General features: G+C 37.0%; 1 protein-coding gene across 12 annotated transcripts in view; it reads left to right on the top strand.

Annotated features, from left to right (window-relative positions):
- POLK (DNA polymerase kappa) overlaps positions 1 to 27,185 on the top strand; it is an 88,295-nt gene that overhangs the window by 36,228 nt on the left and 24,882 nt on the right. For 2 of the 12 annotated variants that reach the window (XM_035291384.3, XM_078365327.1), the window contains 4 exons: positions 3,038 to 3,185; positions 8,399 to 8,471; positions 9,060 to 9,179; positions 25,248 to 25,400. In XM_035291384.3, the coding sequence (XP_035147275.2) occupies positions 9,123 to 9,179; positions 25,248 to 25,400 (210 nt within the window). In that variant the 5' untranslated portion in view covers positions 3,038 to 3,185; positions 8,399 to 8,471; positions 9,060 to 9,122. Of the gene's footprint in view, positions 1 to 2,229; positions 2,418 to 3,036; positions 3,186 to 8,398; positions 8,472 to 8,558; positions 8,652 to 9,059; positions 9,180 to 18,865; positions 18,903 to 24,291; positions 24,335 to 25,247; positions 25,401 to 27,185 lie in introns of those variants that run through there. The other 10 variants (XM_008991922.6, XM_078365323.1, XM_078365328.1 and 7 more) reach the window with 9 other exon arrangements.

The following is a 27,185-nucleotide window of genomic DNA, read 5'->3' as shown; positions in this document are numbered from 1 at the left end:
TCTGACTCAAGCACCAAAACCAACTCTTAAGAGTTTTTTTGGTTAGGTTTGGTTTCATTGAGACAGGTTCTTGCTCTATTGCTCAGGCTGGAGTTCAGTGGCATGATGGCCTTGACCTCCTAAGTTCAAGTGAAACTCCCAACTCATCCTCCGAAGTATCTTGGACTACAGGTGCACATCACCACACCTGGCTAATTTTACTTTGATTTTTATTTTTGATTTCATTTAGAGACGGAATCTCACTGTGTTACCAGAGCTGGTGTTGAATTCCTAGGCTTAACCAATCCTCCTGCCTTGGCCTCACAAAGTGCTAGGATTACAGCCATGAGATGATGCACCTAGCCTTTTTTCAGTTTTTTTTTGGCTAAGGCATTAATGTATCATATATAAGGAGAAGGCATTAATAATATTTCTTTACCTTTTATACATTTCATTATTTAAAGGGCAAGACAGCCAGGAGTCGTGGCATGCGCCTTCAATCCCAGCTATTTGGGAGGCTGAGGTGGGAGGATCACTTGAGCCTAGAAATTCAAGTCCAGCCTGGGCATCCCACTTCTTTCCCTAAAAAACATCAACAGGTGCAGCCTCCCAGCTATTTGGGAGGCTGAGGTGGGAAGATCACTTGAGCCCAGAAATTCAAGTCCAGCCTGGGCATCCCATTTCTGTCTCTAAAAAACATCAACAGCCAGGTGCAGTGGCTCACACCTGTAATCCCAGCTCTTTGGGAGGCTGAGGCAGATGGATCACTTGAGGAGTTAGAGACCAGCCTGGCTAACACGATGAAACCCCGTCTCTACTAAAAATACAAAAATTAGCCAGGCATGGTGGTGTGCACCTGTAGTCCCAGCTACTTGGGAGGCTGGACTCAATATGATAGTTGAAGACAAACAAAAATCAAATGATAAAAACAAAAAACTAGCCTATATTCCCCTGGGCACTGAGAAACAACATCTATACTAGTGGTTCCTGTACTTTGGGACACATTGGAATTACCTAGGCATCTCTTTAAAATATTGTGTAGCTCCTGCTCCCATACCTTTTGATTTATTTGTTATCAGATGAGCTTTGGCTTCACAGCTCTCCAGGTGGGCCTAATGTGCAGCAAAGTTTGAGAACTACCAAGATGTACACTTTTTTTCCTAGTGGAACTACCAGTAATAGCCACAGTATTCACAGTCCCAAAATTCTTTTTATTCTTTGCTGGTGCCAAAAACAGAACCAGCATTGTTAAGGGAAGATCCTCAAGCCAAAGTGGAGCAAATGAGCTCTCTCTAAATCGTATAAATAAGTCACAATCATAATTTGTTGTAGATTCATGACAACTGTTCACCTGACCACTTATTTGTAGCATACATGAACCCCAAATTGGAGGCAACCATGATGTCATGGAGTCTGCATCAGAGTTGAAATAAGAAGGCTTGCATTCAAATCCCACTTCTTCTACTTACTAACAGTTATGATGGGCAATCCATTTAATCTTGCTGAAGTTCTCATTTTTTTCTCCCTATTATGAGAATAACCAGATCTGTTTTGCATGGTTGTAAAATATCTTTAAAAGCTAATGTATCTGAAGGTAAACTATAAAGAAGTATGTAAAGATATTAAAGAATTATTATTTGAAAGGATTTTTTTAACCTTAGAGGTGACTTACTTTCTAGGTAATATTTTTCTGTATTTTTTTCATTGCCTTAAAAATGGAGATCTGCCTACAGTAGATAATAAATGCACTTGAGCTTGACATGTGTAGTAGAGGAAGTATTATTCTGTATTTCTAAACCATGTTTTAATCTGGGTGGAAACTTAAGTTTTTGACTGATACCTGGGTTCCAACACATGTGTTGCCACTTATGAGCAAATTTGTGTCAACAGACATGTTCTAAGTCTCAGGTTTGTTGTCTTTTTGAATGGAGAATAATATCTATCTTTCAAGGCTATTATGGCCCTCACATGTAGTGTCCCTAAGCATAGTAGCTAGAACAGAGCATACAGAAAATGCTAATTCCTTTCTTCCTTCCAAGAATATCATAATCTTTTGATAGTACAGATGACCCTTGAATACCATAGGTGCTAGGGACCCTGCCCAAGCACAATCAAAAATTCACATACAACTTTTGACTCAAGAACAAAACTACTTATAACCTATTGTTAACCAGAAGCCTTACTAATAAGATATATAGTTGATTAATACATATTGTATGTTATATGTATTCTGTACTCTATTTTTACAAGAAAGCCAGAGAAAGGAAAATATTATTAAGAAAATCATAAAGGAGACAAAATATATTTACTATTCACTAAGTGGAAGTGGATCATAAAGATCTTCATCTTCATTGTCTTCACACTGAATAATCTAAGGAGGAGAAAGCAGTGGGGTTGATCTTGCTGTCTTAAGGGTGACAGGCGGAAGAAATTCAAATGTAAGTGGATCCTCTCTGTTCAAACCTGTGTTGTCTAAGAGTCAACTGTAATTTTAAAAATCTGAGTATAATTTTTAGTAGCTAAAAATTCTTAGCTGTCATTTAAATTTTTGTTTTGCTGATTTCTATATCATTTAATGTTTTAAAAACATTTTTTGTTGATGCATAATGGAGGTACATGGTGTCCCCGCCCCTCCCTCCAACAGATGGGTTTTCTTGTTTTGTTTTGCTTTGTTTTGAGGCGATTCTCGCTCTGTTACCCAGGCTGGAGGGCAGTTGTGCCATCTCGGCTCATTGCAACCTCTACCTCTCAGGTTCAAGTAACTCTCCTGCCTCAGCCTGGGACTACAGGCACATGCCCAGGCTAGTGATGAACTCCTGGCCTCAAGCAATCCTTCTACCTTAGCCTCCCAAAGTGCTGGGATTATAGACATGCCCAGCTAATTTTTTGTATTTTAGTGGAGACAGGGTTTCACCGTGTTGCCTAGGCTGGTCTCCAACTCCTGAGCTCAGGCAATCCACCTGCCTTGGATTCTGAAAGTGCTTGGATTACAAGTGTGAGCCACTGCATCCGGCCACAGATGGTTTTAAAAGCAGTATTTATCTTCATGTTTTTTCAGGTAAGTTTATACCATGGATGACACAAAGGAGAAGAATGACAGTTACAAAGATGATCTTCTGCTTAGGATGGGACTTAATGATAATAAAGCAGGAATGGAAGGATTAGATAAAGAGAAAATTAACAAAATTATAATGGAAGCCACAAAGGTATGTTTCTTATTTCTTTTGATATGTGTAATTTAATGATCTTTTAACTTTCTGTTTCAAAGAAAATCATTTGAATATCATTTTTATTTAAAATTTTAATATTTTAATATTTATTATTTTTAAACTACAAAAGGTTATGAAATAATCTCCCTTCTATTTTGTTGCTCTTGCCATCCAGCTTTCTGTTTTACATTCATATAACGTGCATATAAAAGCAAAAAACTTGCATGTTCCTGTTCACTTTTTCTTTTAACCCCAATAGGAGAAATTGTTTTGCTGTTTGGATTTTTTTTTCAGTTAATATAACTTGCACGTCTTTCTGTACAAGTAATTAAAGATCTTCATTCTTTTTATGCCAGAGTGTGTGGATATAATGTAATTTATTGAACCAGTCCAAAAGTTTACAAACATGTCATTTGTAGTCTTTTATTTTTACAAACTTTACAAGTGAAGTAGTGAATAACCTTGTACTTTATAACTTTCTATATGTTCAAGTATAACTGTAGGAGAGATTCCAAAAGTGGAATTGTTCCGCCAACTACACATAGCATAAAAGAATATATGCATGTGTGATTTTTATGAATTGCCAAATTACCCTCCATGGTATTTCTGTCAATTCACACTTCCACGACAAATCTGTGAGAATATGTATTACCATATTGAAACTGTGCCAACACTGTATATTACTAAACGTTTTTATTTGTCAATCTGAGATATAGTATAGCATTATTTCGTATTCTTCTTATGAAAAATGATATTGCAGATATTTTCTCTTTTTTTGAGACTGGGTCTCACTCTGTCACCCAGGCTGGAGCGCAGTAGCACAGTAATAGCTCATTACAGCCTCACCCTCCCCGGCTCAAGTGATCCTCCCACCTCAGCCTCTGAAGAGTTAGGACAATAGGCACATGCCACCAAGCCTGGCTGTTTATTATTTGGTAGAGATGAGGTCTCACTGTGTTGCCCAGGCTAGTGATGAACTCCTGGCCTCAAGCAATCCTTCTACCTTAGCCTCCCAAAGTGCTGGGATTATAGACATGAATCACTGTGCCTGGCCGCTCTTTTGATATTCTGAAAATTATTTGTATTTTGTTTTTTGTAAACTCTGATTATATGTTCTGTACACATTTGCACATTCAATAATTAGTTATCTTTTGACTTTGCTTATGGTAGTGTCTCCTTTGCAGAAATTTTTTGTTTCATTTTATGTAGTTGAATGTCAACTACATATGGCTTTCTTCAAGGGCATAAAATAATTCTCTAAATTCTTTAATTTTTTTACCACTGTTTTGTTTTATTTATATATTATAGAATATATATGTATTAATGCATCATCAATGTATATCAATATTAATATACATTATATATAAGTAATATATAATCTAATTAGCATGTTATATGTTTTGTGTATCAGTAAACATAATACATGTATTAATATACATGTAGAAAGATGTAAACTGTAAGATTCTTAGGAAATGCATGCTGATGTCCACAGCATCTTACTTTCAAATGCTTTAGCCAAAAGGAGGGCAAAGTGTGTGTTTGTATGTGTGTGTGTATGTACACATACACTCTTGCATACATACATACACAGAAGTTGGGGAAGAAATCAAATGTAGCAGGATATTAATTGATGAATCTAGGTAAGGATATGTAGGTGTTTGTTGTACTGTTTTTTCAACTTTTGCAGGTTTGAAAATTCCAAGATAAAAAGTTAAGGAATTATCATTAATTTTGTTAGCTATGAAAATGTTTCTATGATGAAGTGGGGAAATTGCCTTATTTTTAAAAATGCATACTGAAATCCTCTGTGGAACAGCTAAATATCTTGATATCTATAATTCGTTATTCTGTGGGGCAGCTAAATATCTTGATATCTAAAATGTTTCACTTGTAATGAAGCATATACACTACAATGTTAATAGTTGTTAAATCTAAGTAATAGTTTTATATGTGTTTACTGTATTCATGTTTTTTCTGTGTTTGAGAGTTTTTTGATATTCTCATCATAAAAATGTTCAAAAAAAGAAAAAGAATAAAACCTATGGATCTAGTTTTTCAGTCAAGAAATATAATATGTAGGTTATCCTAGATGTCCCTATCTGATCCTCCCTCTCTATTCTCTGTGTCCAATGCAATTTATTAAACAGTCCATCCTTTTCCTACTGATCTGCTGTGCTTTCTCTTCTGTTCCACTGGATCATTTGCCTGTCTTTATATGTATACATGTTTTTTATTGTCCTACTTTATAATAAGTCTTGATATCTGCTAATACAATTTCTTTTTTTTTTACACTTTGTTCTTTTTTTAAGAATATCTTGAGTATTCTTAAAGCTTTGCTTTCACATAAATTTTATGTGATGCATATTAAAAATATACAGGCACATATATGATCAATATATATTATGTGATTGGTAAATAAGCAAATATAGAATAATATATATTCCTCTAGTGTATGGTGAGCTTATCATAAATGGTATCTTGTTTAAATTGGAGTTTTCTAAGTGTTACTATTCCATGGCAATACAATTTACTTTTTTAAAGCTCTTACCAGAAAATTTAAAACATACAGAAAACTGTAGAGAATAGTAAAGTAAATCCCCTTATAATCATCACCTAGCATCAACAATTACCAACATTTTTGCAAATAGTTTTATCTGTCTTACCCTTTCCCTACTGATTTTTGGAGCGGGGAGTAGAGTATTTTAAAATAAATCCTAATAAATTGGACACATTTCTAGAACTTTACAATTTTTCAAAATGGACTCAAGAAGATACAGAGAATCTAAACAGACCTACAGTAAGGAAATAAATTAGTAATTAAAAATCTCCCCATCAAAGAAAAAAGACTAGGCCATGTTGGCTTCTATGGTGAATTTTATCAAATATTTAAAGAAGAAATGATACCAATATTCCAGAAGCTCTTCTAGAAAATAGAGAAGAATGGAACACTTTCCAACTCCTGTGATGCAAGTATCACCCTGTTACCAAAGCCATTATGAATGCAAAAGTCCTCAAATAATATTGGAGGACTGATTCCAATAATATATCAAGAAAATTAAGCACCATGACCAAGTGGGATTTATTTTAGGAAAGCAAGATTGGTTTAAGATCTAAAAATCAGCCAACCTCATGCCTGTAATCCCAGCATTATGAGAGGCTGAGGTGGGTGCTTCAGCTGAGGTCAGGAGTTCAAGACCAGCCTGACCAATATGTGAAATCCTGTCTCTACTAAAAATACAAAAATTATCAGGGCATGGTGGTGTACGTCTCTAGTCCCAGCTACTCCCACCTACTCAGGAAGCTGAGACAGGAGAATTGCTTGAACCCAGGAGGTGGAGGTTGCAGTGAGCCAAGATCATGCCACTGCCCTCCAGCCTGGATGACAGAGCTAGACTCCGTCTCAAAAAAAAAAAAAAAAAACCCACAATCTAAAAATCTATTAATGTGATACACCATGTTAAAATAAAGGGCAAAAACTACACGATCATCTCAGTAGACTCAGAAAAGGCATATTTGATAAAAATCTCACCACCATTCATGCTAAAAACTCTTAACAAACTTGAAATAGAAAGGTGCTTCCTCAATCTAGTAAAGGGCATCTATCAAAAAAAATATAGTAAACATCATACTTTATGGTAGAAGGCTGAACACTTTCTCCTTAAAATTAGGAACAAAGCAAGAATGTCTACTCTCATCTGTTCTATTCAACATAGTCCTAACAGTTCTAACCAGTGCAGTCAGGCAATACAAATAAATAAAAGGGCCGGGTGCAGTGACTCACACCTGTAATCCCTCAGCATTTTGGTAGGCCAAGGTAGTAGGGTCACTTGAGCCCAGGAGGTTGAGACTAGCTTGGGTGACAGTGGGATCCCATCTCTTAAAAACAAAACAAAACACTCACACCATATACAAAATTAACTCAGAATAGACTTAAAGAGCCCAAACAATACAACTTTTAGAAGAAAATATGAGAAAGCCTCTGAGAACTTGTTAGGCAGAAATTTCTTAGATATGATACCAAAAACACAGTCAATAAAATAAAAAGTTGAATTAGTCCTCATCAGAATTTAAAATGTTTACACTTCAAAAGACAGCAATAAAAATAAAAAGGTTAGGTGTGGTGGCTCACGCATGTAATCACAGGGCTTTAGAAAGCTAAGGTGGGTGGATTGGAAGTTTGAGACCAGCCTGAGCAACATAGTGAGACCCCCATCTCTTTAAAAAAAAAAAGAAAAAGAAAAAGATGAGCAACATACCTTGGGTAAAGTATTTGTAAAAAACATATCTGATAAAAGACTTACATCCAGAATATACAGAAAATGTCTGTAACTCAGTAAGACAAGCAACAAATCAAAAAAGTGTTCAAAAGATGTGAATAGACATTTCACTAAAGATCATATACAAATGGCTCTAGGCACATGACAAGGTGGTCAATATCTGCCGGGCGTGGTGGCTCATGCCTGTAATCCCAGCACTTTGGGAGGCCAAGGTGGGCGGATCACAAGGTCAGGAGATTGAGACTATCCTGGCTCTACTAAAAATACAGAAATTAGCTGGCATGGTGGCATGCGCCTGTAGTCCTAGCTACATGGGAGGCTGAAGCAGGAGAATTGCTTGAACCAGGGAAGCACAGGTTGCAGTGAGCCGAGTTTGTGACACTGCACTCCAGCGTGGGCAACAGAGAAACTCCGGGAAAAAAAAAAAAAAAAGATGGTTAGTATCATTAGTCATCAGGGAAATACAAATTTAAAAACCATAAAGAGATATCATTAATGCTACCATTGCTTAGAATGGCTATAATAAATAAGACAGTTACAAATGTTGGCAAGGATGTGGAGAAATTGAAACCCTCCTACATTGCTGATGGGATTATAAAATGGTTCAGCTACTTTGGAAAATAGACGGGCATTTCCTCAAAAGATTGCATATAGAGGTACCATATGACACAGAAACCCCACTCCTGGGTACATACCTGAGAGAAATGACAACATATGTCCACACAAAAACTTGTGTACAAATGTTTATGATAACATTTCTCATTGTAGCCAAAAAGTAAAAATAAGCTAAATGTCTATCAGCCAAATACATGAATAGACACTATGTTCAGTGATGGAATGATGAGCAGTTTTTTGAATTATTTTCTACATTGACTTAACATTAAATATTTGAAAATACTTTCTAAGGAGTAATTTTTTTTTTCTTTTTTTGAGATGGAGTCTTACTCTGTCACCAGGATGAAGTACAGTGATGTGATCTCGGCTCACTGCAACCTCTGCCTCCCAGGTTCAAGTGATTCTCCTGCTTCAGCCTCCCAAGTAGCTAGGACTACAGGCTCGTGCCACCATACCAGCTAATTTTTTGTGTTTTTAGTAGAGACGGGTTTTACCGTGTTACCCAGGATGGTCTTGATCTCTTGACCTTGTGACCCACCCACCTCGGCCTCCCAAAGAGCTGGTATTCCAGGTGTGAGCCACTGTGCCTGGCCTCTAAGGAGTAATTTTTATTGCAACAGATAACTGATGATCCAACCCACTAAGGTCTTTGATATGCCCCGTGGATCCTACCTAGGACATACTGTTCTTTTCTGAATGCATATGTGTGTTCATCTCAGAGAGCTTGTACTATGCTAAGTACTGCCTCACAACAATCCTATGATTTAGTTAACTGCTAATGAATTCATCTTACAAATGAAGAAACTGAGATGTAGAAAGATTAAATAATTTTAGGGTCACCTAGCTCATAAGTAGCAGAGCTAAGTTTTACATTTAATCTTCTGGTTCCCCGAGTTTGTGCTCTTAGCCGCCAGGTTATACTACAGTGATGCTTTCCTTCAGACATTTTTCTTATGCTTTGTTTTGTTTTCCTCCATAGGGGTCCAAATTTTATGGAAATGAGCTCAAGAAAGAAAAGCAAGTCAACCAACGAATTGAAAATATGATGCAACAAAAAGCTCAAATCACCAGCCAACAGCTAAGAAAAGCACAATTACAGGTATTAATTAAATTTTTAAATAGAGCAGAAGCTGGTAGAATAGTAATTGACAGTTAAAATGCATTATGAAGTCATAACTGAAAACAAGATGAAATGTAAATCTTCATTATATTGTAAAGCATACATATTCAGCAAATGAACATACTGTGCTGAGCGTTGCTCTGTTCACTTACATAAAGACTCCACACCTAGACATTGTTACCTCTGTTATACAGAAGAGTAAATGAAATTTTAATTAGGTCAAGTAACCTGCCCAGGTTGATAGGACAGGTAGTTGGCAGAACTAGGATTTAATCCAAAGCCTATGTTCTTTTTATTGTATACATACTTGGCAGCTAGAAAAAACCACAGGATAAATGTAGCATGTTTTCTGCAATGCTGATTTTGCAAAAAATATTTGAGGAATATGTTAATTAAATTGGAGAGTAACTTAAAACATAATCAGGTTATAGTAAAATAAAAAGTCACACTATCGATTAGAATGCCAAATGTACATGAACTTTTAAGACAAAACACAAGACTTCTAACACCTTGGAGGCTTTTTGCCTTCTCCAGGATCTTCAGGAAGTAAATACTCAAAGTTTCCTCTTCTGTTAAAAGTTATTTCAGGAGGAAAAAAAAAAAGTTATTTCAGGATAAAAGTTTTGGAAGATCCAACTAACTGGCCAGGGCACTGTGTGGTAGGTTGACAACTCAAAGCAGTCAAATTTCTGCTGGTAATACAAGTCATGGCAAGAGGAGTTTACTCTTTATCAAAATCTGATCCAGTGTTAACAAAGCTCTAGTCTGTAAGGTAACAATAAAATTGTATTAATCTAATGTGCTACAAAATCATTCTCTTGTGATAAAGAGTTCAGAGATCATAAATTTTATGTTTTCTTTACTAAACTATAATGTGTCATTTTTGATCACATGCCTTCTCAGAACACAAGATCATTTTTAAGTGGTCTTTTATTATGATGAAAGATGATTTATTTGTTTATCATTTTTAATGCGTCACAGCATTCCACTATATGGAGGTACCATAATTTGTTTACCATATCCCACCTTGATTTCAGTTTTTTGTTTTATACGCAACCCTGCGATTATCATGCATTTTTTTTGTTTGTTTTGAGACGGAGTCTTGCTCTGTCACCAGGCTGGAGCACAGTGGTGAAATCTCAGCTTACTGCAACCTCCGCCTCCCAGGTTCAAATGATTCTTCCGCCTCAGCCTCCCGAGTAGCTGGGACTACAGGCATGTGCCACCATGCCCTGCTAATTTTTGTATTTTTACTAGAGACAGGGTTTCATCATGTTTACCAGGATGGTCTCAGTCTCTTGACCTCGTGATCTGCCCGCCTTGGCTTCCCAAAGTGCTGGGATTACAGGCATGAGCCACTGCCCCCACCCTGTCATTCTTATCTTTGCACTCTAGTGCTGTTATTTTGACCAAAGATGCTGTTTTACATTTTCTGCATGAGAGTATTGATTTCCTCTTACAGTTGTAAGCCATTAATATCTACTTATTGTGAAAATTTCCTCTTTTATTCTGTTTGTTAGTATCTAGGCTAAGTTGCTAGCACAAGAGAGCAAAAATGTAATATTTTCAATAAGAGCTGCTTTCTTTCTCACGTAAGTAAGTAGTTCTAGCTGGTGAGTGGCTCTGATAATCATTTAGAGACTCGGGTTCTTTAAATCATGTTGTTCCATCATCCCCTGGTGTTATCTTTACCTGAATTAACAAAACTGAATTATCTCCAATTCGTATTTCATCTCCTGGTTAAGGAAGAGAAAAAAAGAAAGAGAAAAAATTGAAGGCAAGTACAGTAATTCGCTATTAAGCAAGTGAAAAATAATTTGCACACATTACTTCAGCTCACATTCTTTGGCAAGAATTTAAGTTACATGGCCACACCTAACTGCAAGAGAAGCTGTAACTTTAGCTCGGTGGCCATGTGCCCAGCTGAAAATCTACTACTATGGATGGAAGGAAGAATGGATTTTGGGGTTCAAGTAGCAGTCTGAAGCAATATCCTTTCCCCACATTTCTAGGGGATTTATATCTATTTCTCTTGACTTATAAGGTCTTATATGTTAGAGATTCTTTTTTTGCCATTTTTATGAATATTTTTCCAATATATTGTCTTAATTTTGCAGTTTTTCTCATATAATTTTTAATGTTTTTGTAATCAAATCCAGTGATTTTTTTTTGAAAAAGACTATATCTATATCTATCTAGATCTCCCTTTCACTTCAAAATTTATTTTTTTAACTTTTAAGTTCAGGGGTACATGTGCAGGTTTGTTATATAAGTAAACTGGTGTCATGGAGGTTTGTTGTACAGATTATTTTGTCACCCAGGTATTAAGCCTAGTACCCATTAGTTATTTTTCCTGATCCTCTCTCTCCTCCCACCCTCCACCCTTCACCCTCCCCTCTATGTGTCCATGTGGTTCCATGATTTAGCTCCCACTTATAAGTGAGAACATGCGGTATTTGGTTTCTGTCCCTTTGTTAGTTACTAGGGATAATGGACTCCAGCTCCATCCATGTTCCCTCAAAAGACATGATCTTATTTCCTTTTTATGGCCACATAGTATTCCATGGTATATATATACAACATTTTCTTTATCCAGTCTACCACTGATGAGCATTTAGGTTGATTCCATGTCTTTGCTGTTGTGAATAGTGCTACAGTGAACACACACATGCATGTATAAAAAGACCTTATTTTTCAAAGCAGTTTTAGGTTCACAGCAAAATTGAACATAAGGTATGAAGATTTTCCATATACTCCTTTCTCCTCACAGGCATAACCTCTCCTACTATCATCATCCCCCACCAGAAGGGGTACATTTGTTACAGTTGATGAACCTATGTTGACACATTATCACCCAAAGTTGATAGTTTACATTAGGGTTCAATATTGGTGGTGTACATTCCTTGGGTTTAGACAAATGTACAGTGAGGTGCATCTGCCATTATAGTATCATACAGAGTAGTTTCACTGCCCCTCCAAAAAATGCTCTGTGCTCCATCTGTTCATCCCTCCCTCCCCCACTAACTCCTAGAAATCACTGACCTTTTTAATATCTCTATAGTTTTCCCTTTTCCAGAATGTCATATGTTAAAATCATTCAGGATGTAGCCTTTTCAGACTGACTGCTTTTATTTAGTAGTGTGCATTTACCTTTCCTTCATATCTTTTCATGGCTTCATAGTTCATTTATTTTATGTGCTGAATATTATTCATTTGTCTGGATGTACCACGGCCAATTTTATATATTTTTGAGATGGAGTCTCTCTCACTTTGTTGCCCAGGCTGGAGTGCGGTTGTGCAATTTTGGCTCACTGCAACCTCCACCTCCCAGGTTCAAGCTATTCTCCTGCCTCAGCCTCCCGAGTAGCTGGGATTACCAGCGCCCGCCACTATGCTAATTTTTTGCATCTTTTAATAGAGACGTGGTTTCACCATGTTGGCCAGTCTGGTCTCGAACTCCTGGCCTCATGTGATCACTTGCCTTTGCCTTCCAGAGTCCTGGGATTACAGGCATGAACCATACCACAGACAACTGAATAATATTCAGCACGTAAAATAAATGAGCTATCAAGCTGTTTGTCCATTAACCTACTGAAGGTCACGTTGGTTGCTTCTAAGTTTTGGCAGTTATGAATAAAGTTGCTGTAAACATCCATGGAAAACTTATGTGTGCACATAAGTTTTCAGCTCCTTTGGGTAAATAAATAAATATGGTAAAATAAAAATATGTTTATTTTTATAATAAACTGCCAAACTGTCTTCCAAAGTGACCATACCATTTTTTCTTCACGCCAGCAAAGAATTCCTGTTGCTAAATATCATTGCCATCATATGGTGGTGTCAGTATTGTGAATTTTGGCTATTCTAATAGGTGTATAGTAGTATCTCATTGCTGTTTTAATTTGCATATTCCTGATGACATATGATGTGGAGCATCCTTTTGTATGCTTTTGTATATTTGCCATCTGTATATCTTCTTTGTTGAGGTGTCTGTTAAGGTCCTTGACCATTTATAATCAAGTTGTTTGTTTTCTTATTTTTGGTTTTTGAGAGTTCTTCGTGTATGTTGGGCAACAGACCTGTACTGGAGATGTCTTTTGCAAATATTGTTTCCCAGCCTGTGGCTTTTCTTTTTATTCTGTTGGCAGTATCTTTTACAGAGCAGAACATTTTTATTTTAATGAAGTCCAGTTTATCAATTCTTTCTTTCATGGATTGTGCCTTTAATATTTTATCTAAATAGTCATCTTCAAATCCAAGTCCATTTAGATTTTTTCTTCTGTTCTCTTCTAGGAATTTTATAGTTTTGCATTTTACATTTAGATCTGTGATTCATTTGAGTTTATTTCTGTGAAGGATATAAGTTCATCTTTTTTTTTTTTAACATGTAGATATTCTGTTGTTTCAGCACAATTTGTTAAAAAATTCTTTTCTTGCTAGGTGTGGCGGCTCATGCCTGTAATTACAGCACTTTGTGGGGCCAAGGCAAGAAGATTGCTTGAGCCGAGGGGTTCAAGACCAGCCTAGGCAAAATGGCAAGACCCTGTTTCTACTAAAAATATAAAAAATTAACTGGGTATGGTGGCACATGCCTATGGTCCTAGCTATTTGGGAGGCTGAGGTGGGAAGATTGTTTGGGCCTGGGAGATTGAAGTGGCAGTGAGCCATGATTGCACCACTGCACTCCAACCTGGGCAACAGAGTGAGACTGTGTCTCAAGAAAAGAATAAAAAAGAAACTCTTCTCCATTATATTGAGTCATTGCTCTTTTGTCAAAGACCAGTTGTCTATATTTTTGTGAGTCTGTTTCTGGGCTCTGTATTCTGTTTCATTGGTCTATTTGTCTTTTCTTTTGCCAATACCACACTATCTTAATTGCTGTAACTTTATGGTAAGTCTTGAAGTCAAGTAGTGTCAGTTTTTCAGTTTTATTCTTCTTCTTCAATATATGTTGGTTAGTTGGATCTTTTGCCTCTTCATATAAATTTTGAATAAGTTTGTTGATATCCACGAAATAACTTGCTGGGATTTTGACTAGGACTACACTGAGTATATAGCTGAAGTTGGGAAGAACTGACATTTTATAATAGAGTGTTCCTATTCATGAACATAGAAAATCTCTCCATTTAAAGATGCTCCTTGACTTACAATGGGGTTACATTGGGATAAACCCGTTATAAAGTTGAAAAATTGTAAGTCAAACCATCATAAGTCCAGATGCTCCCTGACTTATGTGGGGTTAACCCTTCATAAAGTTGAAAAATCTTAAGTTGAACCATCGTAGGCCAGAGACTGTATTTAGTTCTTCTTTGCTTGCTTTCTTCAGACTTTTGTAGTTTTCCTCATGTTGATCTTGTACATATTTTGTTACATTTGTACCTAAGTATTTCATTTTTGGAGGTTCTAATTTAAATTGTAATGTGTTCTTTTGTTTTGTTTTGTTTTTGAGATAGAGTCTCCCTCTGTTACCCAGGCTACACTGCAGTGGCATGATCTTGGCTCACTGCAACCTCCTCTTCTTGGGTTCAAGAGATTCTCCTGCCTCCACCTCCTGAGTAGCTGGGAATATAGGTGCCCACCACCAAGCCCAGCTAGTTTTTATATTTTTAGTAGAGACAGAGTTTCACTATTTTGGCCAGACTAGTTTTGAACTCCTGAACTCAAGTGATCCACGCACCTCAGCCTTCCAAAGTGCTGGGATTACAGGCATGAGCCACCATGTTCAGCCTGTGATGTGTTTTAAATTTAAAATTTTACTTGTTCATTGATGGTATACAGGAAAGTAGTTGACTTTTGTATATATCAGTCTTATATCTTATAACTGATTGTCATTGCTTATTGGTTACAGAAACAATATTCTTATAATGTTGGGTTTTTTTTTTGGTATGGTACTTGGAAAAGTATTTCTCACAACCATGCCTATGTCTTTTTTTAGTATTTTTATAGCTCTTGGCATACTGAAATCTTTAGTCAGTTTGGAATTTGTTTTGCTGTAAGGTGTGAAGTATGTTTTTTTTAAATGGTGTGATATTTTTCTTACATAGTATTATTTTCCCTAAATGGTGATTCACTTGTCCCAACTCCATTTATTGAATCACGAATTCTTTCTTCATTGAGCCAAAATGAGGCACTTCTAAATAAAAAAATTCTCGTTCTTTGATTTATTTCTGGACTCTCTCTTCTAATTAATTCAGTCTTTTCCTGTATCAGTACCATACAATTTTAGTTGTTGAACAGTAGGAATATAGTTTAATATTCTCCCTCATAACTCTTTAAAATACTGTTTTGTTTTTCTCATGCATGTTTCTTTCAAATAAACTTAGGCATCATTTTATCATGGTTTTAAAAAAATCAGTTCTACCCATAGTCAATATATTTTTAAATTGATATTAATCCTTAAGTAATGTACTTTGTGGACATTTTTGTTTTATTGATCTATAACCTACAAATATATTTAACGGTTGTTTGTTAGTTTGTTTGTTTTTTGAGACGGAGATTCGCTCTTGTTACCCAGGCTGGAGTGCAATGGCGCGATCTCGGCTCACTGCAACCTCCGCCTCCTGGGTTCAGGCAATTCTCCCACCTCAGCCTGCTGAGTAGCTGGGATTACAGGCACGTGCCACCATGCCCAGCTAATTTTTTGTATTTTTAGTAGAGACGAGGTTTCACCATGTTGACCAGGATGGTCTCGATCTCTTGACCTCGTGATCCACCCACCTCGGCCTCCCAAAGTGCTGGGATTACAGGCTTAAGCCACCATACCTGGCCCTATTTAACAGTTTTAATGATACAGTGTATGAGTGATGCCAGTAACTGTTAGCTATTCATACTATTTTTAAAGCTCATATCCCTAAATATACTAATAATCTGAAGGAATAAAAAGTATCTTTCACTGTGTAGTAGAATTTAAGATTTTGTTCCAGTTTTGGTTCACTATTTCTTTGGAGGCTCTCTGGCACCTTTTGCAACAAGAATGGCAGGAAATGTGTTTTATGTTGATTGTTAAATTGTTTCATGTGTTGAGCTTCCTCCAAAAGAAGTTGCATAAACGGGAGAGGATTGAGGAAGTTTAAGGAGTCAAGAAGGTCTGAAAGAACTTGTTTTCATAGGAAATGTGTTTCTATTTTAGAGTCTTAAAATTTCCAAGTACTCGATTTTATTATGTGTGATATGATATAGTATGAACTATTTGCTAGTCGAGCTGAGGTAAGCAACTTCTGCAGGCATGAACTCCCAGGGTGCTGAGAACCTCTCTAAGTATACTCCACCCTTTCCCACTCCAATTGGACTTTTTAAAGGCACAATCATTTTTGTAACTGACAAATTGTCATATAATAACATGGGTTCATAAATTGAGTAGACAAGTGTTCATGTTATGTTACCTGACAGCTATACAGCAAATCAGTGCATTTTGACCATTTTAGCAATTTATTGATTTTGGGGTTTTTTTTGTTTTGTTTTTAGAGAGAGACTAGGTCTCTCTCTGTCACCAAGGCTGGAGTGCAGTGGTGCTATCATGGCTCACTGCAGTCTCCAACTACTGGGCTCAAACAGTCCTCCTGCCTCGGCCTCCCAAGTAGGTGGGACTATGGGTACACACCTCCACACCCAGTTAATTAAAAAAACTTTTTGTAGAGGCAGGATCTCACTATATTGTCTGGGCCAATCTCAAACTCCTGGCCTCAAGCTACCCTTCCACTTCAGCTTCCCAAACAGGTTAGAGGCATGAGCCACTGGGCCTGGCCAACAATTGATTTTATTAACTCAGATTTATTCAGTAGTCTTGGGAAAATACTAAGTTAAGAAAACAAACAAAAAATTATTTCTGAAATAGTCTCCTCAATGTAATAGAAATGGGGGATTTTTAAAGAAAATAAGACATAATATGGATAGAAAATATACCATTATGGTTTGATTTGAGTGTATTTCAACATTACAGATTTTTTTAAAAATCTATTACAGGGAAGCATTATAACATAATCAAAAACGGACTTCAGAGTAACCTGGTTTCAGTGTTTAGTGCTAACATTTACTAGCTCTGTGATTTAGGGCAAATTACTTACTCTTACTGACCTTTAGCTTCATCTATACAATGGGAACAATAATTATGATCTCAGAATTATTTTGACCAGTAAATGAGTTAACATAGGAAGCCCTTAGCATATTATATGACACATATAATATGCTCAATAAATGTCACTTCTTTTATAATTACAGATAATATCATTAAACCCTTATTGTATCCCTAGATAGGTGCATTTTATGCGTGTCTCTTTTAATTCTTTCAATAACCTATTGAGGTTGGTTTAGTACCACTTTGCAAGTAAGGAAAGTAAGCATGAAAGGGGTTAAATTGCTCCCTGTGCTGTAACTAATGAGTTGCACTACTAGGACCCAAACCAAAGTCCTTAATTCTTCTGGTTGGTTTCTTTTTTAATTTTTTTTTTATTATTATACTTTAAGTTCTGGGATACATGTACAGGACGTGCAGGTTTGTTACATAGGTATACATGAGCCATGGTGGTCCGTTGCACCCATCAACCTATCAGGTACGTTAGGTATTTCTCCTAATGCTATCCTTCCTCTTGCTCCCCAGGCCCTAACAGGCCCCAGATATTCCCCTCTCTGTGCCCATATGTTCTCATTTTCACCTCCCACTTATGAATGAGAACATGCAGTATTGGGTTTTCTGTTCCTGTGTTAGTTTGCTGAAAATGATGGTTTCAAGCTTCATCTGTGTCCCTGCAGAGGACATGAACTCATTCTTTTTTATGGCTGCATAGTATTCCATGGTGTGTATATGCCACATTTTCTTTATCCAGTCTATCATTAATGGGCATTTGGGTTGGTTCCAAGTCTTTGATATTGTGAATAGTGCTGCAATAAACAATAAAATAGTGTGTGTGTTTTTATAGTAGAATGATTTATATTTATATTTTATTCTGTTTGTAGCAATTGTGAATGGGATTTCACTCATGATTTGGTTCTTTGTTTGTCTTCCTGGTCTATAGGAAAGCTTATGATTTTTGCACATTGATTTTGTATTGTGAAACTTTGCTGAAGTTGCTTAACACCTTAAGGAGTTTTGGAGCTGAGATGATGGGGTTTTCTAAATTTGCAGTCATGTTATCTGCAAACAGAGATCATTTGACTTCCTCTCTTCCTATTTGAATACCCTTTATTTCTTTCCCTTGCCTGATGGCCAGAACTTCCAATACTATGTTGAATAGGAATGGTGAGAGAGAGCATCCTTGTCTTATGCCAGTTTTCAAAAGGAATGCTTCCAGCTTTTGCCCATTCAGTATGATACTGGCTGTGGGTCTGTCGTAAATAGCTCTTATTATTTTGAGATATGTTTCATCAGTACCTAGTTTATTGAGCATTTGTAGCATGAAGGGGTGTTGAATTTTATTGAAGACCTTTTCTGTATCTATTGAGATAATCATGTGTTTTTTGTCATTGGTTCTGTTTATGTGATGGGTTACATTTATTGATTTGCATATGTTGAACCAGTGTTGCATCCCAGGGATGATGTCACCTTCCTTGATCATGGTGGATAAGCTTTTTAATATGCTGCTGGATTTGGTTTGCCAGTATTTTATTGAGGATTTTTACATTGATGTTCCTTGGCCTGAGATTTTCTTTTTTTGTTATGTCTCTGACAGGTTTTGATATCAGGATGATGCTGGCCTTATGAAATGAGTAAGGAAGAAGTCCTTCTTTTTCTATTGTTTGGAGTAGTTTTAGAAGGAATGGTACCAGTTCCTCTTTGTACCTCTGGTAAAATTTGGCTGTGGATCTTTCTGGTCCTGGGCTTTTTTGGATGGTAGGCTATTAATTACTGCCTCAATTTCAGAACTTGTTATTGGCCTATTCAGTGATTTCACTTCTTCCTTGTTTAGTCTTGTGAGAATGTATGTTTCCAGGAATTTATCCATTTCTTCTAGATTTTCTAGTTTATTTGCATAGAGGTGTTTAAAGTATTCTCTGATGGTAGTTTATATTTCTGTGGGATCAGAGGTGGTATCTCTTTTATCATTTTTTATTGCATCTATTTGATTCTTCTCTTTTCTTCTTTGTTAGTCTGTCTAGCAGTCTATTTTGTTAATCTTTTTTAAAAACCAACTCCTGAATTCATTGATTTTTTTGAAGGTTTTTTTTTTTGTGTGTCTTGGTCTCCTTCAGTTCTGCTCTGATCTTCTGCTAGCTTTTGAATTTGTTTGCCCTTGCTTCTTTAGTTCTTTTAATTGTGATGTTACAATGTCTATTTTAGATCTTTCCTACTATCTTCAGTGGGCATTTAGTGCTATAAATTTCCCTCTTAACACTGCTTGTCCCAGAGATTCAGGTATATTGTGTCTTTGTTCTCATTGGTTTCAAAGAACTTATTTATTGCTGCCTTGATTTCGTTATTTATCCAGGAGTCATTCAAGAGCAGGCTGTTCAGTTTCCAGGTATTCATGCAGTTTTGAGTGAGTTTCTTAATCCTGAGTTCCAATTTGATTGCACTGTGGTATAAGAGACTGTTAGGATTTTCTTTCTTTTGCATTTGCCGAGGCATGTTTTATTTCCAATTATTTATTGCATTTTAGAACAAGTGCTGGGTGGTGCTGAGAACATGTATATTCTGTTGATTTGGGGTGGAGAGTCCTGTAGATGTCTGTTGAGTCCGCTTGGTCCACAGCTGAGTTCAAGTCCTGAATATTTTGTTAATTTACTGTCTCTAATGTTGACAGTGGGGTGTTAAAGTCTCCCACTAAGTCTCTTTATAGGTCTCTAAGAACTTGCTTTGTGAATCTGGGTGCTCCTGTATTGTATTTAGGATAGTTAGCTCTTCTTGTTGCATTGATCCCTTTACCATTATATAATGCCCTTTGTCTTTTTTGATTTTTGTTGGTTCAAAGTCTGTTTTATCGAGACTCGGACTGTAACCTCTGCTTTTCTTTTTTTCTTTCCCTTTGCTTGACGAATCTTCCTCCATTCCTTTATTTTGAGCCTGTGTGTCTTTACACATGAGATGGGTCTCCTGAATACAGCACACCAATGGGTCTTAACTCTTGATCCAGTTTGCCAGTTTGTGTCTTTTAATTGGGGCATTTAGCCCACTTACCTTTAAGGTTAATGTTGTTAAATGTGAATTTGATCCTGTCGTGATGCTAGCAGGTTATTTTGCCCATTAATTTATGTGGTGTCTTCAGAGTGTTGATGATATTTACAATTTGGTATGTGTTTTGCTGTGGTTGATACTGATTTTTCCTTTCCATATTTAGTGCTTCCTTCAGGAGCTCTTGTAAGGCAGGCCTGGTAGTGACAGAATCCCTCAGCATTTGCTTGTCCATAAAGGATTTTATTTTCTCCTTTGCTTATGAAGCTTAGTTTGGTTGGATATGAAATTCTGGGTTGAAAATTCTTTTCTTTAGGAATGTGGGATGTTGGCCACCACTCTTTTCTGGCTTGTAGGGTTTCTGCAGAGAGATCTGATGTTATTTTGATGGGCTTCCCTTTGTCGGTAACCCAATGTTTCTCTCAGGCTGCCCTTAACTTTTCCTTCATTTCATCCTTGGTGAATCTGATGATTATATGTCTTGGGGTTTCTCTTCTCTAGGAATATCTTTGTGTTGTTCTTTATCTTTCCTGAATTTGAATGTTGGCCTGTCTTGCTAGGTTGGGGAAGTTCTCCTAGATAATATCCTGAAGTGTGTTTTCCAATTTGGTTCCATTCTCCCTGTCACTTTCAAGTATATCAATTGTAGGTTTGGTCTTTTAATATAGTCCCATATTTTTGGTAGCTTTGTTCATTCCTTTTCACTATTTTTTCTCTCATCTTGTCATCACACTTTATTTCATTGAGTTGAACTTTAATATCTGATATTCTTTCTTATACTTGATTGATTCAGCTATTGATACTTGTGTATGCTTCACGAAGTTCTTGTGCTGTGTTTTTCAGCTCTATCAGGTCATTTATGTTCTTAACTAAACTGGTTATTCTAGTTAGTAGTTCCTGTAACCTTTTATCAAGATAAAAGGTTCCTTGCTTCCTTGCATTGGGTTAGAACATGCTCCTTTAGCTTGGAGGAGTTTGTTATTACCCACCCTCTGAAGCCTACTTCTGTCAGTTCGTCAAACTTATTCTCTGTCCAGTTTTTTTCCTTGCTGATAAGGAGTTGTGAGCCTTTGGAGGAGAAAAGGAATTCTGGTTTTTGGAATTTTCAGCCTTTTTGCACTGTTTTTCTTCATCTTTGTGGATTTTTCTACCTTTGGTCTTTGATGTTGGTGACCTTCAGACCTTCCTTTTTGTTTATGTTCATGCTATTGCTTTCTGCTTGTTAGTTTTTCTTCTAACAGGCCCCTCTCCTGAAGGTCTGCTGGAGTTTGCTGGAGGTCCACTCCAGATCCTGTTTGCCTGGGCATCACCAGCAGAGGCTGTAGAACAGCAAAGATTGCTGCCTGTTCCTTCCTCTGGAAGCTTCCTTCCAGAAAGGCAGCCGCTGGATGACAGCCACAGCTCTCCTGTTTAAGGTGTCTATCGACCCTTGCAGTCAGGAGGCATGGGGTCAGGGACCCCACTTGAGGAAGCAGTCTGTCCCTTACCAGAGCTCAAGTGCTATGCTGGGAGATCCACTGCTCTCTTCAGAGCCAGCAGGCAGGAACGTTTAAGTCTGCTGAAGCTGCACCCACACCTGCTCCTTCCTCCAGGTGTTCTGTCCCAGGGAGATGGGAGTTTTATCCATAAGCCCCTGACTGGGGCTGCTGCCTTTCTTTCAGAGATGCCCCACCCAGAGAGGAGGAAACTAAGAGGCAGACTGGACATGGGCTTTGAGGAGCTGTGGTGGGTTCTGCCCAGTTCCACCTTGCTTGCAGCTTGTTTACACTGTGAAGGGAAAACCCTCCTGCTCAAGCCTCAGTAATGGTGGGTGCCCCTCCCTATGCCAAGCTTGAGCATCCCAGGTCGATTTCAGACTGCTGTGCTGGCAGCGAGAATTTCAAGCCAGTGGTTCTTAGCTTTCTGGGCTCCTGGGGGTGGGTTCTGCTGAACTAGACTACTTGGCTCACTGGCTTCAGCCCCCCCAGTAGAGTGAATGGTTCTATATCGCTGGCGTTCCAGGTGCCACTGGGGTACAAAAAAAACCCCTCTGCAGCTAGCTTGTTGTCTGCCCAAATGGCTGCCCTGTTTTGTGCATGAAACTCAGGGCCCTGGTGGTATTGGCACCTGAGGGAATCTCCTGGTCTGCGGATTGCGAAGATAGGAGTAAAAGCTAGTATCTGGGCCAGATAGTACCATCCCTCACTCATGGCACAGTACCTCATGGCTTCCCTTGGCTAGGGGAAGGAGTTCCTGACTCCTTGGGCTTCCCATGTAAGGAGACACTCCACCGTGCTTCTCCTCGCCCTCTGTGGGCTGCATCCACTGTCTAACCAGTCCCATTGAGATGAGCTGTTTACCTCTGTTGGAAATGCAGAAATCACCCACTTTCTGTGTTGATCTTGCTGGGAGCTGCAGACAGGAGCAGTTACTGTTCAGCCATCTTCCCCGGGAATCAACAAAGCCCTTATTCTTAACCAGTGTGGCACATACCAGTTTTGGACAGTAGCAAAAGGAACAATGTGCACGTTGACTCAGATCAGAACTTGAAAGTCATTGGAAAATGGAATGAAGAAAGGACAATATGAATGGGGATTTCAGTTGAAGAAACTTTTAAAAGCAATAGTGGCATACATCTGGTTGGTGTAGAAAGACAAGAGTTCAGAGAAGGGTGACTAATGAGAGATAGTAAAGGAAAGTGGAATGTATGAGTCATACAGTGGGGAGGTTTCTTTTTGGCAGCTATGCTTGCTTTAAGCACAAAAAAAGAGAATAGCTTGTTGAAGATATTATAATAACATTAAAATATTAGTCTGAGGAGAATTTTTTCCCATTTGTCTATTATCTTTTTCTTTTCTAGAAGATTCCACATCAAGGTACCTTAGATGCCACTTCCTTATTCTCACTTGACTCTTATATCTTAGGTATATTTTCTGGATTAAGATAGAGTAGCTTTTAGCTTACATTTGATTTTATTAGTCTCCATAATTTGTTTATATCTGGTCATAATGCTATTCTCTGGTTTAGAATTGAGGTACTAAAATAAGTAGGTTTTAGTTAGCATGTTAAATTGTAGGAGTATTTAAAAGTTCCATGTGTTAGGTGTAGGATTTTACTGTAAGAAGTTAGATTTCTTCAAGATTTTTCTACTATTACTGCCTTCTCTTTTTAAACTACCTTTAATATACTGCTATACATTTTATTCTTTTTCTCCTTCTAGTTTCCCCTCCCTATTTCTCCTGCGAGAAAATAATTTGAAGTCAAATAAGGTTTTCTCCTGAAGGAACTCACAATTTAGTGTCTAATACAATAAGTGCCATGCAAGAGCAGGAAAACAAGGAACATTAAATTTTATGGCACAGAGGACAGAGATTCTATTAGGTACCAAGAGATATTTCAGCTGATCCTTGAAGGCTTGTGACAGAGCTCAGAAAGGCATTCCAGGCAGAGGAACAGCCTGAGGAAGGCATAGAGCAACCCAGGTCATTCAGTGAGCTGTATCCTAAACAAGGGGAGGCCTTCTACAGATTTCACTGTACTCGTGGAGACAAACATGAGTCAGGGTAATTGCCTCTAAAAAAGGAGTTACAGTTTTAACCTGTGACTAGTGGGCAGCTAGTGTCACAATAACACTAAGAAGGAAGGACATAAAAAAAAATTCTGCATAGTAGAGGCAAAGTTGGAGTCCAGCATGAGGGAAAAAGCCACATATACTTCTATAGCTCTCCACTTTTGAGAAAATTTGCTAGAGGGAACGCCACATGACAGAAATTATTTTCATTCCATAGATCACCCCACTTGCTCATTGCTGGCTGTTTTTCTCTGTTTTTGATGTTTTATTATGCAGCTATCTATTGATCCTTTTAAAAATAGATGCATTTATTGAACTTATACCGTGTGCAGGCACTGTTCATGTTCTCTATGTTTTCCAGCTCATTTAATAGATTTCTTCTCTTATGATTTTACTTTAATGATCTTGGTAATTTCCTTATATGTTGCATAGATCACAGCTATTACACAGCCACCCCTGGCTGCAGGGTAAGCTGGAAAAGTGAGTATTTACCCTTTCTTGCCTTAATAGTGGAGGCAGGCCACAAAAATAGAAGTTAGAAATGAGTGTCAGCTACATATTTGCTTTTCTTACTTGCTTCCTTTGTTTATTTCTGTCCCCTTTTATTTGTTTCTTATTGTAAATCTAACTGTTTTTCTCTGAACAAACTAAAATTCTTTAAAAGTTAAAATTCTTCACTATAATATTTGACATATAAAAGTTCATGAAGATAAATTACAGCTTGGGTTTTAAATTTTACTTGTATAGATTAACATCAAATTTTAATATTATAAAAGCAATTCTACAGAGGGAATGTTTACATTATGCTTCAGTATTTTCAGTTGTTCCTTACAGTTCAACATAAACATCATATGCCAAAGAAGTATAGTCTTTTGTTGTATATTTCCTTTGCTGGTCTTTTAAGACATAAATATTATGAGTCAAATGGCAATCTTACCCACATTGAAGCTTTTAATTACAGTGAGTTGAACTCCAAATTTATAAAACAGTAGAATCATTTGATAAAAACAGTTGGATTAGCTCATTGAGTCATTCATTAAATATTAAGTTCCTGTCATGTGCCTCAGGGTTTGGAGAGATGAAAGGGTTGATAGGGAATGATATTTGAGGACAGGCTGTCTCTACGAAAATAAAAGCAATTACCAATTTTAATTTTAAAAAAGTAAAATATATATATAAAAACAGTAATAAAATATAAACCCATAAACGCCCTTGAACAACAAAATGTACACCCCTAAGTAAGTAGGTGGGTGGATGCATGAATGGATGGATGAATGGGAGGGTGGACAAAGACTGATAGATAAATACTTACTAAATTAAGATTAATGTTATGATTAATGGTGTTTCAATATTATGTTGTCTAAATATATGTTAACTCTTTTAAAAAATTAAGGTTGACAGATTTGCAATGGAATTAGAACAGAGCCGAAATTTGAACAATACCATAGTGCACATTGACATGGATGCTTTCTATGCAGCTGTAGAAATGAGGGACAATCCAGAATTGAAGGATAAACCCATTGCCGTAGGATCAGTGAGTATGCTGGTAAGATCAAAAACAAAAAGGAAATTCTGTAACATATTCATAAGTTTACTGGTTCATGAAAGGGGAATTCTCTATTGAGGTCTACCAGTTTGCTGAGTATTTTTCTGGGTGCCTTATAAATGACTCAATTACTGAATCCTTGTAACATACTTTAAGGCAAGGGTCCAGCCCCTGGTTCACAGACCGGTATTGGTCCTTGGCCTGTTAGGAACTGGGCGTCACACAGGAGGTGAGCGTCAGGCATGCGAACGAAGCTTCATCTGTATTTACAACCACTTCCCATCACTTGCATTACTGCCTGAGCTCCGCTTCCTGTCAGATCAGTGACAGCATTAGATTCTCATAGGAGTGCAAACCCTATTGTGAACTGCACATGGGAAGATCCAGGTTGCCTACTCCTTATGAGAATCTAATGCCTGATGATCTGTCACTGCCATCACCCCCAGATGGGATCGTGTAGTTGCAGGAAAACAAGCTCAGGGCTCCCATTGATTCTACATTATGGTGAGTTGGATAATTATTTCATTATATATTACAGTGTAATTATAATAGAAATAAAGTGCACAATAAATGTAATATGCTTGAATCATCTCAAAACTATCATCCCCACCAGTTCGTGGAAAAATGGTCTTCCATGAAACCATTCTTGGGGCCAAAAAGGTTAGGAACTGCTGCTTTAAGGTACTAGTTTTTATTTCCATTTGAGAAACAAGAAAACAAACTCAGAGAGATGTTTAATAACTTGCCCAAAGTTACAAACCTAATAATTTACAAAGCAAATTAAGATTTCTTAAGTAACCATTCTAGTGAAAGAGAATTGAAGAAGAAAAAAGGTTATTCTAAAGTCTTAAAGATTTTCAAAGTGGTCTGCAGGCCAAATCCAGCTTTTTATTGGAACAAAGTCACACCCATTTATTTATTACTGTTGTTGCACTTAAAGAGCAGAGTTCAATAATTCAATGATCTGCAAAGCCTAAAATGATTACTATTTGGACTTTCACAGAAAAGAAAAGGTTTACCAACTCCAGTTCTGGAATAACATATTTCATTAATATATAGTACATTTAGAATGCAATTAAATTGTTTTTCCCATGACTTGGAACCTTTGCTTTTCTGATTACTGTATTGCTCTTCCTTTTTACCACTCTAACCTTAGAAGGTAAAAATGACCAGGATAGCTATGTATGGCTGAAAATGTGTTGGGAATTAAAAGTAGCAACTGGAATAGATGGGTTTTGGTATTTAAAAAGCATTAGATAAACAAGAAGAGTTTTTCCCTGTTCCTAACTCCTTCCCATGCCTTAGATAGCTATAAAACTAATTCTTACTGAGTTATGATTTTATTATAAAACTATAATCTGTTTTTTATGTCTGCCTCTATGAGTATGCAGGCAAGTGATAACTCTGATTCCAAAACACTGTTTTTTGAAAGGAAACTCCCCTTTCCTATAAATCATCAATAAATATTTGAAAAAATATATTTAATTTTATTAAAATATAGCACTATAAATTTATGTAAGCACTATAAATTTATGTATGCTTATCTATGTATATATATACATTCAAACTTGCTGTAGCCATGTTAAAGCTAAACCAACTGCTTTTGAAATCTACAAAATATTTTCTTTTCTACAATTTCTGTCCTCCTAAAAATCAGTTATTGTTTCAAAATTCAAAATTACTATTTGTTATATTTAAACAAAGATTACCCCTTTTGTATGTTGAACAAATAGGTTTCCCTTCTAATGAGCATAATTTTTTGTCCTGTTAAACATTATTCCTACA

This window comes from Callithrix jacchus, chromosome 2 (assembly GCF_049354715.1).
Source record: "Callithrix jacchus isolate 240 chromosome 2, calJac240_pri, whole genome shotgun sequence".
NCBI lineage: Eukaryota > Metazoa > Chordata > Mammalia > Primates > Cebidae > Callithrix > Callithrix jacchus.
The sequence above is the reverse complement of the archived record's forward strand: the minus strand, read 5'-3'. Positions and strand labels throughout refer to the sequence as shown.